This window comes from Notolabrus celidotus, chromosome 11 (genome assembly GCF_009762535.1).
Source record: "Notolabrus celidotus isolate fNotCel1 chromosome 11, fNotCel1.pri, whole genome shotgun sequence".
NCBI lineage: Eukaryota > Metazoa > Chordata > Actinopteri > Labriformes > Labridae > Notolabrus > Notolabrus celidotus.
The window spans coordinates 33,449,873-33,462,492 of NC_048282.1; the positions used below are offsets into that span (position 1 = coordinate 33,449,873).

At 37.6% G+C, this 12,620-nt stretch overlaps 1 protein-coding gene across 1 annotated transcript in view; it reads left to right on the top strand.

The window, feature by feature from the left end:
* Positions 1-12,620, top strand: part of LOC117821541 (probable phospholipid-transporting ATPase IIA) — a 54,474-nt gene that overhangs the window by 22,343 nt on the left and 19,511 nt on the right. The window contains exons 13-18 of the mRNA XM_034695909.1: positions 888-1,000; positions 1,647-1,856; positions 4,868-5,029; positions 8,472-8,564; positions 9,789-9,872; positions 10,748-10,918. Coding sequence (XP_034551800.1) covers positions 888-1,000; positions 1,647-1,856; positions 4,868-5,029; positions 8,472-8,564; positions 9,789-9,872; positions 10,748-10,918 — 833 coding nt within the window. The remainder of the gene's footprint in view (positions 1-887; positions 1,001-1,646; positions 1,857-4,867; positions 5,030-8,471; positions 8,565-9,788; positions 9,873-10,747; positions 10,919-12,620) is intronic.

A 12,620-nucleotide genomic window follows, 5' to 3' on the forward strand; every position in this document is an offset into this window, starting at 1 on the left:
TTACTTACCACCTTCTTTTGTACATGTCAAAGTTTTAATTAGATTCACTTTGAATGGACAATTATTACATTTTTTAAAGGTATGACGCAGGGCTGCCCAATCAATCAAAATTGTATTACAATCATGATTGTTTTCCTTCTCATGATTAAGAAAACTACTTTACAGCAATTCTTATTTTGCATAAAACTTATATAAAGTTGTAAAAATGAAATGCATACATTTCTATATTTAAAGTGTCTTTGCTCTGCCTGTGCAGACACTCTGCTGCACATCAGATCAAGCTCTCCCAAAAGCATTGCTGTGTTTATGCAAATATAAAAGAAAAATAGGAAATTATTGCTCCAAAAATTAATAAATAATCCTGATAAGTAATCCTTATCTCAATATTCTTCTTGATAATCATCAGGATTATCATTTTGGTCGTACTTTTGCAGCCCTAGTGTGATGTAAAAACACAAATTGCTGACATTTTGCAAGTACATGCTAGATAAATTTTACACACTCTGCCTTTATTCTTTATTCTTTATTCGGATCCCCATTAGCTTACACAACGTGGTCGCTAGTCTTCCTGGGGTCTGCCTGGAGTGCATTGTTGTGGTATGCTATAGTCACATGAAGCTAAAGCTAGCTCTTTTTTCCACTTTAAAACAGACATTGCACATGGGATTCAAAATGTATACCTATATCATTTCTGTGAAGGCTACAATTTGGAGAAAAGAAAAAAAAAGAAGTTATTTATGGTGTAGGATTGCTGCATTGAATGGCATTTGAACTGATGCCTGAAGCTAAATTTAAGGAAGTATCAAAAGCTTGAAGTGTCACAAATCACTTTAATTAATCTCACAATGAGGTTTTGATTGTCTTCATTTTAATGTAATCTTCTCCAGGGACTCTCACTCAAAATGAAATGGTGTTCAGGCGGCTCCATCTTGGAACTGTGGCGTATGGGATGGACTCAATGGATGAAGTGCAGAGCCACGTGTTCAGCGCATACACGCAGGTAAACAAAACATACATGAGAAGAAAAATTAGTTTAAAAAATGGTTGAAAATACTAAATGTTTGCAGAGGGTAAAACAAAAAGACACACGCCTTGTTGTCAGAAACATATCAGTGTGTGATTATTGTTTGGTTGAATGCTTCCTGACCTCAGATGACACCTTTTGTCCCCCCCTGACACCAGAGGTTAGTGAGGCAGGAAACAGGATTAGCCCACAAGCGAAGCACTGACCGGACTTCTTTAATGACGCTACCATTAACCCCAGGAACGCACAGACTTCTAAAAATAGCAAGGCCACAATGCCGAGGCAGAGTGACCATATTTACTTTACACATCTGGTTATGTTTACACACCACTATCGCTGCCATGATTGAGATGGGGGTTAGAAAAGCAGCTACTCTCTCAGACCTTCACTTCTCTAGTCTTTGTGTTCATACATATGTTTACTTTTCAGTTTACACTGATTTTAAGTCACTTCAGCAGCTCCTTTTTTATTAGATGCTGCACATTACGAGCTCTGCTGCACACCTTTCGAACAACCTTGACCACAATGAAAGACTCAAGGAATGAAAGGCTGTTACAGCTCCCTTCAGCTTCCAATGCCACGTCTTTAATAACAGCACTTCTTCTTCTTCTGTTCTCTTCAGCCCACCCATGACCTACCAGCCTCCAGAGGTCCAGCAGCCACAAAGGTCCGCAAGACCATCAGCAGCAGAGTTCACGAGGCAGTGAAGGCCATCGCCCTGGTGCACAACGTGACGCCGGTGTACGAGGCCAACGGTGTGACGGACCAGGCCGAGGCGGAGCAGCACTACGAAGACACATGCAGAGTCTACCAGGCCTCCAGCCCAGATGAGGTACGACACTCAGACACTCAGCCACTCAGAGCACAATACTTACTGGTCCGTTATTTGACATTCAAATTAGTTTTATCAACAATAAAGTAAAATGCTTCTGTGGAGCCTTTAAATATTCTGTTTTTAACATACACTACCAGTCAAAAGTTTGGACACACCTTCTCATTCAAGGAATTATTTAATTCACAAAAAAGTGTTAAACAAAGCAGAACATGTTTTATATTTTAGATTCTGTAAAGTAGCCCCCTTTTTCCTTCATGACAGCTTTGCACACTCTTGGTATTCTCTCAGTCTGCTTCATGAAGTGGTCTCCTGGAATGGTTTCTAAATAACACGAGCCTTGTCAAGAGTTCATTTGTAGAATGACTTGCCTTCTTAATGTGTTTGAGACCATCAGTTGTGTTGATCAGAGGTAGGGTTAGCACACAATGGATAGCCCTATTTGACTACTGTTGTAATCCAGATTATGGTAAAACCAGAGTATTTCATAGTTTTGATGTCTTCAGTATTAATCTACAATGTTGATAATTAAAATAAATAAAAAACATTGATTGAGAAGGTGTGTCCAAACTTGTGACTGGTAGTGTGTAGTAATCTTCACCTCTTCAGTCAGTAATGAACACTCATTTTCCTACACACCTTCCTTACACAAACCATCAGATATATAACTATTTACATAAGAACTGAGTAAGCTTACATTTATGTTTTATTCTCTAAAGAAGGGGAGGGTTAATACCTTGTTGGTGGAGTCATACAAACTCTGCTCGCACTGGGGTTATACATTTAATCAACTTATTCAAAATTTGATAGAATTTGTCCTTTTGGAGTAAGTCAACTTCTCCATTTTAAATATTTCCAAAAGTATTCCAAACCAGTCATCCACAGTGGGTGCTGCTGGTTTATGCCACCTTCTGGTGATTGATTTTTTTTTACTGGCTGCTTAATGCACATGCAGTAGCTTTGTATCACTCCTCTTTTTCAGACACAGAACATGACCCAAGTTTAGAGCCTCAAAGGTCATGGGTACTTGACTCTCAACCACCTTGCCTGATGTTTTGTGGATTCCAATATCAACTCAGTTTAGGCCAATCCCAGAATAAATAAAAACCATTGAGCCACATTGTCTCCAACACATCTGTCCCGAATCCTTGTATTTTCTTAATATGGATTCTTAAACTACCTGATCATATTTTTCAAGCAATGTTCTCTTGATTTAGCATTTCCAATATAGCAACTGCTATCAATAGGCTTCAAAACTCTGCTTCAGGAACTAATGGGTGACGTCACTGAGACCCCATGCTTTATAGAGTATACTATATATATATCAAGTAATTAATCCCCCCTTTATGTGTGTATGCCTCATTCTGACCTGTTGAGAAACATTCAGTCCCTCTTCTTCAGCATGATTTCCTCAATAAGAGACATAGAAGGCCTGACAGGAGAGCAGACTTGATCTTCAGACTGAGTCCATTATCTCCAGTGTTGAGGGGAAACATCCGCGGGCCAAATGCCGTTCCACATTTATGTCCTTGATCAGTTTATGTATTCTTTGAACGTCAGGAAGAAGGCTGCAGGATTCGACTCGATCCATATCCTGCGGCATAAATACGGATTTCCTTAATGTGCTCCCCGGTCCATTGCACTTTTGACCTTTTTTGAATTTCCCTCTTGATAGCATTTCTTCCTTGAGCCCGGCAGATCTGTTACGATTACATATGTGTCAAGAGGAAGCTTTCTTTTAGGTCACTCTGAATGAAAGTTTTAACAGTTTTTCTTTGAGTTGCTGAGCTCTGAAAGGTGCATTGTATCAGTTCAATCTAGGGCGAGATTCAGTTTGTTTTCCTACAGCTTTCAGGAAGTCTTAATATAGATCTGGTTTTGGCTTTGAGCTCTATGGACGCAATGTCACTAACTGTTAAATGCATGGTTCACTCGCGTTGTGAGGGCACACTTTCATATTCGATCTAAATGCTTAAAATGAAGACGCATTTCTTTGCCTATATTTGGAAGTCAGAATCACCTTCAGTCACAAAGTTGACCTACATTAAGTGTGATTCATGTGGAGGAGTTCATTACTGAATCACTTGACTTTACAGCTCATAAAAGAACACTTCAGCCGTGTGGTAGTTTTGAGTCAAACCGACTAAATCCAGCAGTTTTCAGTCCAGTTAAAAACTTCCAGCCAGCACAGATGTCGCTGTTACAAGGTGGTGCTGCCGCTGTGGTTAAACGCCAGATCCAAAAATGCTTCCACGGTGACTATTTGTAGACGGTGACTAAGCAAAAACTTCATATTTCCCAACCTGGATGACAAACTTTATGGTAGTCAGAGCTTTTCTGACGTTGAAGCAGCTCCTGGTCAGGCATTGCCAGACTACGTGGTCATGTGTGTTTCCAAAATAAGTAATTTTCAAAACCCCCAAATTTGTGGTTTTTTCAAATCAAAAATGAAAACGGTAAGTTGTTGTTTTCTGTCGTCGGTGCCCATTTGGCCGCTTCGCTTTTTAAAGCTGTCAGGAGACGGGTGATGGATTAGGTGTGTGATATCGCTTTTTGGTCTGGAAGTTATTGAGCAATTTCATCTCCCCACAAACACACACACACAAGTTCGCATTGTGTTATTAATGGATGTCATCTGTTGTGTCCTTCGGAGAGGAACGAGCACATTTTTTCAGTATTTTCAGCGAAGAAACGGACATTTCCCTCATTTATCAATCAATAGTCCTGAGTGCTGGAAATGCTTGAGCTATTGATTAAGACCTGAATGGTTACTGTGCTCTCTGACATCCTGCTCAGTCCAAAGTGGCCTTCACTGTTTTCTTCTTCAAGTAATGGAACATCATATTGATATAAAGCTTTCACCATGAGAATAATAAAAACTATCAGCAGCAGTTTTCCTCTTAATAATAAAGATGCACTAAAAACATTAAATACAACTTAAAGATGAATCCATCTTCATCATCTTCATATGTGAATCACCCACTGAAGCTTTTTCCGTGTGCTGTTGGTAGGTGTCGCTGGTGCAGTGGACTGAGAGTGTCGGTCTGACTCTGGTAGGAAGAGACCAGTCCTCCATACAGCTGCGGACCCCTACTGGACAAATACTGAACTTCACCATCCTGCAGATATTCCCCTTCACATATGAGAGCAAGAGGATGGGCATCATCGTGCGAGTGAGTGCTGAGAGAGTGCTTCTTTTGTCATTAATGTTTATTTTTGTCTCTTCAATTGTGTGCTTAGAAAGAAGAAGTATTTTTAAACCTGGTCCTGTTTTCTTCATGAAATGTAGAGAGCAAGGAGCAAGTTTTCAAATCACCAGTGGAGCACAAAGTACACGTCTTCATTACTTAAGTCAAAGTATAGATCCTCCTAGTCAAACATTACTCCAATACAAGTGAAAGTTGCTCAGTCAGATTATGACTTGATTTAAAATCCTATTTAAAAATACTGAAGTATTCAAAGTACTTTTTAAAATACCTCTAAACGTATTTTCACAAAGCATGAGGTCAGTCAAAAATGCATGGGTGTACATTCTGCTCTGTTCTGTTTATCTAGAAAACATGATTTCACATCTAAAAAGTCTACCATGAAATATAAACTGAGTTACTACAAGCACAGACAAGTTTACAATGTTCATGTGGAATCAAAGCAGTGTGAGCTCCAGACCTCCACATGCTCTCTCAGGTTAGACGGTGATGTTTTGTTTGTGTGGTAAACAGATCAGAGATTTACAACAGTACCAATCATTCTTTATTTCAAAAACCTCAAACGTGGGTTTAAAATATGGCCGTGGTGCTCAGGTAGAGAATCATCATCCTTCTCGGTCATAGCCATCATCACCACGACTAAATCAACGCACTGATCTGAATAACATTTGATCTAGGGATGACCACAATTAATCGATTATCGATTAATTGATTGATAAGAAATTACTCGAAACACGCATTTTTGTTATCAATTTTCCGTCACGTGGAACAAACATCATGTGGTCTCATATTAGGCTCATCTATCAGGGAGGTGTTTTAAGTTTAAAGCATGTTTCGATGTGAATCAGCTGTTTAAAGGTGTTGCGCACAGCGGAGATGCTCAGCTGGCGGCTGCGGCTGCGCGTCAGGTCTCCACGTGCGCTTTTTAAAAGAGGATCAATACAAAACTGCCGCCAACAACGACACGGACACGAAGGTTCACAACTATACACATGACATTTCCCACCTTTGGATACGAAGGCAACAGACAGGTGGGACATTCAGGTACACTGTGTTTGCAAAGCAGGAACATCAGAGCCGTCTGAGCTTTTCTGCAGCTGGACTGATTATGACCCGGTTGCGCTCCCGGCTGACACCTGATTGAATACACATGTTTATTTCTCTCAATAAGAACAAGTAGACAGAAAACTGGACACTGTGAGTCTGAAGTAACTTTCTGTTAGTAGTCTCAGCCTTCACTTTATAAGATTATGTCTGCGTAGAATATTTTAATGAGCCTGATCGTTGATATTCTGCATGTCAAACATGTACCCGTATTCAATCCTGTCAGTTATTTGCATTTTGTTGCTGTAGAAAATATTATTTAGGGGGAAAACAACCTATTTGGCCCTTTTTTTGACGTAAGAATAATAATGTTTTTTTTATCAATTAATTGATAATTGATCGTTAACATTTCCAAAAATCGATCACGGAAAATACTTAAAATGTACATCCCTACTTTGATCTGATCTACGCTCAACTGAGGTACGGCTACACCACTGAGACAAACCAAACACAAGAACACCGATCAGTTTACGGTCTTTGGGATCTGATTTCAGAAAACAAAGTTCATGATCTGACTTCAAAGATTCAAGAATCAAAAAAAAACTTTATTACCAAGTGAGCTCACACAAACAAGGAATTTGACGTGGTGATTGGAACACTGGTACTTGACAACAAGACACAACAAGACTGTCAGAACAATAAATATATAAACCTAAAATCTGATTAAAAAATTCAAAATAAAAAATAAAATAAGATAAAATAAAATAAAAATAATATCTGTACAAAAGAAAGGTATAGAAATACTTTTAAAGACATAAATAAGTTAAGTTAAGCCAGAGTGCACATTTTAGTAGATGAATAAAATAACAAATGAGGTTCTGGATTAAATTACAATATTGCACATGGTTGTTGAGGTATTGCACCGCAAATCAAAGTATTGCTCGGCAGAGCAGTCTTAAACCCCCGTTGTCTGAGTCTCATCAAACCAAAATGTCCAGTAAACAGTCTGTGTGTTCAAAAACCGGCTGGAGAATATCAGGTGTGTGTTGCCTGATGTTTAAAAGTTAACCTCTGGTGAAGGTGAGTCGAGTCGTGTGGCTTAGGGCAGAGAAAACACACAAAAACAACACAAGTACCAAGGAGCTCCACACCGAGGTCGCCATCTGCGGCCCCATCTTGGATCAATCAAAAGTAGTGAGTAACTAGAGCACTGATAGAAATGTAGTGGAGTCAAAAGTATAATATTTGTCTTTGAAATGTAGTAAAAGTAATAAATTCCCCCAAAAATAATACTCAAGTAAAGAACAGATACTCAAAAACTGTACTTTGTTACTGTCCACCTCTGCCCATGAGAAAGGCTTTGACAAATCTTTAGGGGTAAATATGCATGAGCAAAATACATATACATTAAAAGTGCTGGTTTTTATGTTCCCACATTTAATCACAACTGTCTCACATCGTTCCAGTAAATGCTGCTACAGAAAGTTAAGACCCTCTCTTTGAACCCCAAACAGCAATTACTCCCTCTCTTCAAAGCCAGACTCCATTCATAAAAACAGTAATTTCACCCCGCAGAACATGCAGAGTTGTTTCTCTATCGCTGCCTCGATCTGTTAGTTTGTTTATGAGATTGTGTTGCTGAGGGTTCCAGTTACCCCTAAAACACCAAAGTTACACAACAAAACAAACTCATCCGTGGAGGCAGCAGGAGACTAGCAACCCCGGTTCTCTGAGAGCTGAAACGTCTGTTTTGTCAGTGGAGTCTGGCTGCTTCGAGGAGAGTAAAATACCTGCTTTTACTGGCAAAAAAAGCATCCTAATTAAACAGAAAGGCCTATTTCTAAAGAGATCCTTTCTTTATCTATTAGTCACTGAAACCACAACATGTGTACAACAGAGCCATGGTTCCAAACACAGGAATTCCCCTTTAATTTATCTGAAATACCGGCTCCAAAAACAGAGTGGGACAGTGCTTGTTGCTAGGAGGGCAATCATGACTTTACACCAACTTCAACAAGACAAACAACAGATAATAGGATTGGTATTAACGCATATTATCTGAGAAAAACCTCACCTTTAATGACCTCTGACTAAGTCTGATGACTAATATTATTTCTTTTGGCCCGGCTGACGCTCAGGAAGCCTGGGATTTTAAAACTCGACTTCCCTGTGATAATATTTGCAAAAGTTTTTGGAAGCCCCTTGTGAGTACCAAAATAAGTTGCACATTTCTAGGCAACACAAAGTCACAGGATTATACACGTGCACCTTTGCTCACGTGGGCACAGACTGGAAATCCCTTCAGAGAGGAACTCGGGTATTAATGCCCTCTCACTGTGAATACACTTGTATGTTTGTCTCCTAGGATGAATCTTCAGGAGAGATCACTTTCTACATGAAGGGTGCTGATGTGGTGATGGCAGGCATCGTGCAGTATAACGACTGGCTGGAAGAGGAGGTAAACATCCCTGTTTTATCTCTCAGACATGATGGAGATGCAAAAACAGGGATTTTATTCCTGTTATAAATAAAGTCAAACAGCAGTAGACTTTGTGACTTGAAGAATCCAGATGCACCACAGAACGCCACAGGAAGTCAAGTCTGTACAGTTCCTCCCTCTGATCACTGAATGATAACCTGTACTCTGTGCAATGACCGTACAATACACTGTACAATACACTGTGCAATATCCCTGCCACTTTAACATCCTTGTATATATCCCATTCATTCCCAGCGCTTCTGTACATACTTTATTATTATTTTATTTTACTCTATTTTATTTGCTCTTTATTTTATTTGCTCTTTATTCTATTTTAATTTGAACTTTATTTTATTTTATCTTTGTTTTATTTGAACTTTATTTTATTTGAACTTTATTTTATTTGATCTTTATTTTATTTGATCTTAATTTCATTTTATTTTTATCCTATTTTATTTTATTTTTAATTTATCTTTATTTTATTTTATCTTTATTTTATCTTTATTTTATTTTATCTTTATTCTATTTAATTTGATCTTTATTTTATTTTAATTTGAAATTTTTTTAAATTTGAAATGTATTTTAAATTGAAATTTATTTGAATTTAAAATTCATTTTGTTTGATCTTTATTTAATTTGATCTTTATTGTAATTTTAACTTTATTTTATTTGATCTCTATTCTATTTTATATGATCTTTTTTCTGTTTTATTTGATCTTTATTTTATTTTTATACTATTTTATTTTATCTTTATTATATTTTATCTTTATTTTATTTTATCTTTATTTTATCTTTATTTTATTTGAACTTTATTCTATTTTCATTTGAACTTTATTTTATTTTATCTTCTTTCTATTTAATTTGATCTTTATTTTTTTTAAATTTGAAATTTATTTTAATTTGAAATTTATTTTAATTTGAAATTTATTTTGTTTGATCTTTATTTTATCTTTATTCTATGTTAATTTTAACTTTATTTTATTTGATCTTTATTATATTTTATTTTATCTTTATTATATTTTAATTTGACCTTCATTTTATTTTATTTTTATTTCTATCTCCTTTTATTCCTTTTCTCATAATATTTTGACTTTCTTCATACTGTTTATAAGAGCTCTGTAATCCCCCAGTTTCCCTCCCTGGGATAAATACAGTACTTCTGATTCTGATTTCTGAATCCAGATGTTGCTTCATGTTTTCTAGTGCGGGAACATGGCGAGGGAAGGCCTGAGGGTCCTGGTGGTCTCTAAGAAGTCCCTGACAGAGGAGCAGTATCAGGACTTTGAAGTAAGTGCCGGCTCATGAGATTGAAGCTTAAAGAAGCTTCACATTTAGTTCTCCTGGTTTGTGTTCTTTAGAGCTGATCATCTCTAAACTGCAGATGTATCCACAGTTTAAAGAACTTCATGCTCACATATTTGCTGAAAAAGGCAGAATGATATTTCCTGCAGACATGTTCAGTATTCCTAAATGTCAAAGTGCGTCGTTGGGTAATTAGAGGGTCTGCTCCATGCACCCCACCCTCCCACACACACACACACACACAAACACCCAGGCCCCACTCATTGTTTGAGCAGGGCAGGGCTGCCTCCCCCTGCAGTCCTCAGCCTCAGGCCCCTCACTGAAGTGTATGATTGTGTGAGCAGAGCTGGTGGGCAGCAGTGAGTCACTGTCTGAGTCACACACAGAGTTTGTGTTCCTGTATGAGTCACGCTCAAATTGTTTTTGCTTTATCTCATTCCTAAATTGCCCTGGAGTTGGAGCGCTGGAGAGGGGCGTTAACCGATTGATCACGTCTGGATTTCTAGAGTCTGAAAACACAGAAGTTTGCAGAGCTGCAAACAAACACCTGGTGGTTTGGTGTTTAAACTCTGATGTTTGACATGTGGCAGTAAAGCCTCAGTGGATTCTGAATGTCATGTTTTAAGTTGCACAGTTTAATCTTGAAATGTGCTCATGTTTGTTCACTGTGTGAGGTATCCCTGTATGAGTTCTCTGTACATTCAGGTGTTTGACTTTAAGTTTAAGCTTCTCTATTGATCTCAGCTCACCTCTGTCAATCCCTGCCTCCTCTCATGTTTGATCTTGCCATGATTTTATTTGCGTTTTCACTTCTAATTTCTTCATCTTACAAATGAATTCCCTCTCCTGCTCTCCTCCAGGCGCGCTACGTGCAGGCCAAGCTCAGCGTCCACGACCGCTCTCTGAAGGTGGCCACCGTGATCGAGAGCCTGGAGATGGAGATGGAGCTCCTGTGTCTGACTGGGGTGGAGGACCAGCTCCAGACTGATGTCAGGCCCACGTTGGAGATCCTTCGCAACGCAGGCATCAAGGTCAGAGGGGGGAGATGGCGTCATGGTGGCAGTAGCAACAAATGAAGACAAACAAAACACACAACAAGACAAAAACATGTGTTTTCATGTGTATTCTCATGAACATGCCTCATCACAGAGTAACAGAAGACTTAAGGGAATAAGGATGAATTATTTGTGTAATATGAAGTGGTTTGTAGTTGTCACACTTCAGATGGTTAATATTAAACCTCTTACCACATTTTTATTTAAATGAGAGTGTGCAAATCAACCACAGAGATGAGGTTTAAACTGATAATCCTCTCTACTCTTTCGACTTCTATCCAGTTGTGCAGATAACTTAGTTTTGATTCAGGTTTGGATTCTGCTTCTGAGATTTCTTCCACCTTCCAATTACAGTAGAGGGCAAAGGAGATCTTTTCAGCTGTTGGACTGTAGAATAAAAAAAGAAAAGAAAACATATATCTGTAATTTTGTGGCAAAACTTGTTTTTAATTCCTTGGGTTCATGCTGCCACCAATTTCCTTAGGGACTTTTTTTTTTCTGTAGAAAGTAGTTTAACAACAGTTTTCAACAATTAATGAGTCAAATATACTTTTTGACAGCTTCCATTCCCCTCCCAACAAAATAAACCCAAAGCAGTTGAGTATTTTCTTCATAATTCATATGAACATGCACTTTACAGCATGTCCTCTAACCTTTTATAAGAAACATTCAGCAGCCATTATTACTACAATAAAGCAAACCTTGATTATAAGATAAGTCATATAGAATACAATACAATACAATACAATACAATACAATACAATATATAGTATAATATAGAATAGAATGGAAAAAAATAGAACAGAAATAAATAGATAGGAAAAGATCATAATATAATATAATAATATATAACATAATAGAATAGAGCATAATATAATATAATTTAATAATATAGATTAGGATAGAACAGAATAGAATAGAATAGAAAAGAACAGAATATATATTTATTTTTATTGTACATGAAATTGAAGTGAAACTCATCTGCAGGGTTCCCACGCGTCCTGGAAAACCTTGAAAACCTGGAAAACAGTTGACCAGTTTTCCAGTACTGGAAAACACCTGGAAAATGGGAGAAAAAGTCAAATGTCCTGGAAAATCACAGATTGTCCTGGAAAATTGACAAGGACCTGACAAGGATACAAAAAAAACACATCCCCATTCAACATTTGTGGCCATTTTTGTCATTCAGTTCTATTTTGGTCATTAATGCACTGATCCTCTGATTATTATTATCATTATTTATTTCAGTAAGGCAGCTTCCAGAGTCCTTTGCTGGCTCTTTTGTTTTTTACTTAGCTAATTTAATATTTTTTGAGAAAAGAGAAAGCTGAGATGAGAGTTGCCCATCATTGTTACTTGGTTGCACTAATAAAGTGCTGTACATCTGTGGTTGCATTGTTCTATGATTAATTTGCCATCATTCTTAAGCATGTAAGAGATGATTTCATGGATAGCCATAGACTGCACGTCTTTCAATGTAGACTTCCACTGAGAGGAACATATTAGACTATTTAGGAACTAAATTAGGAACTAAATTTAGACGGTCATACCAGCTTGGTCATCACTGAAAATGTCCTGGAAAATGATCTCTGGAAAAGAGTGGGAACCCTGTCATTTGTCAGTGCAAAAGATGCATACAAAATGCAATTGTAAAAGAATAAAAAGCATAAAAACTGAA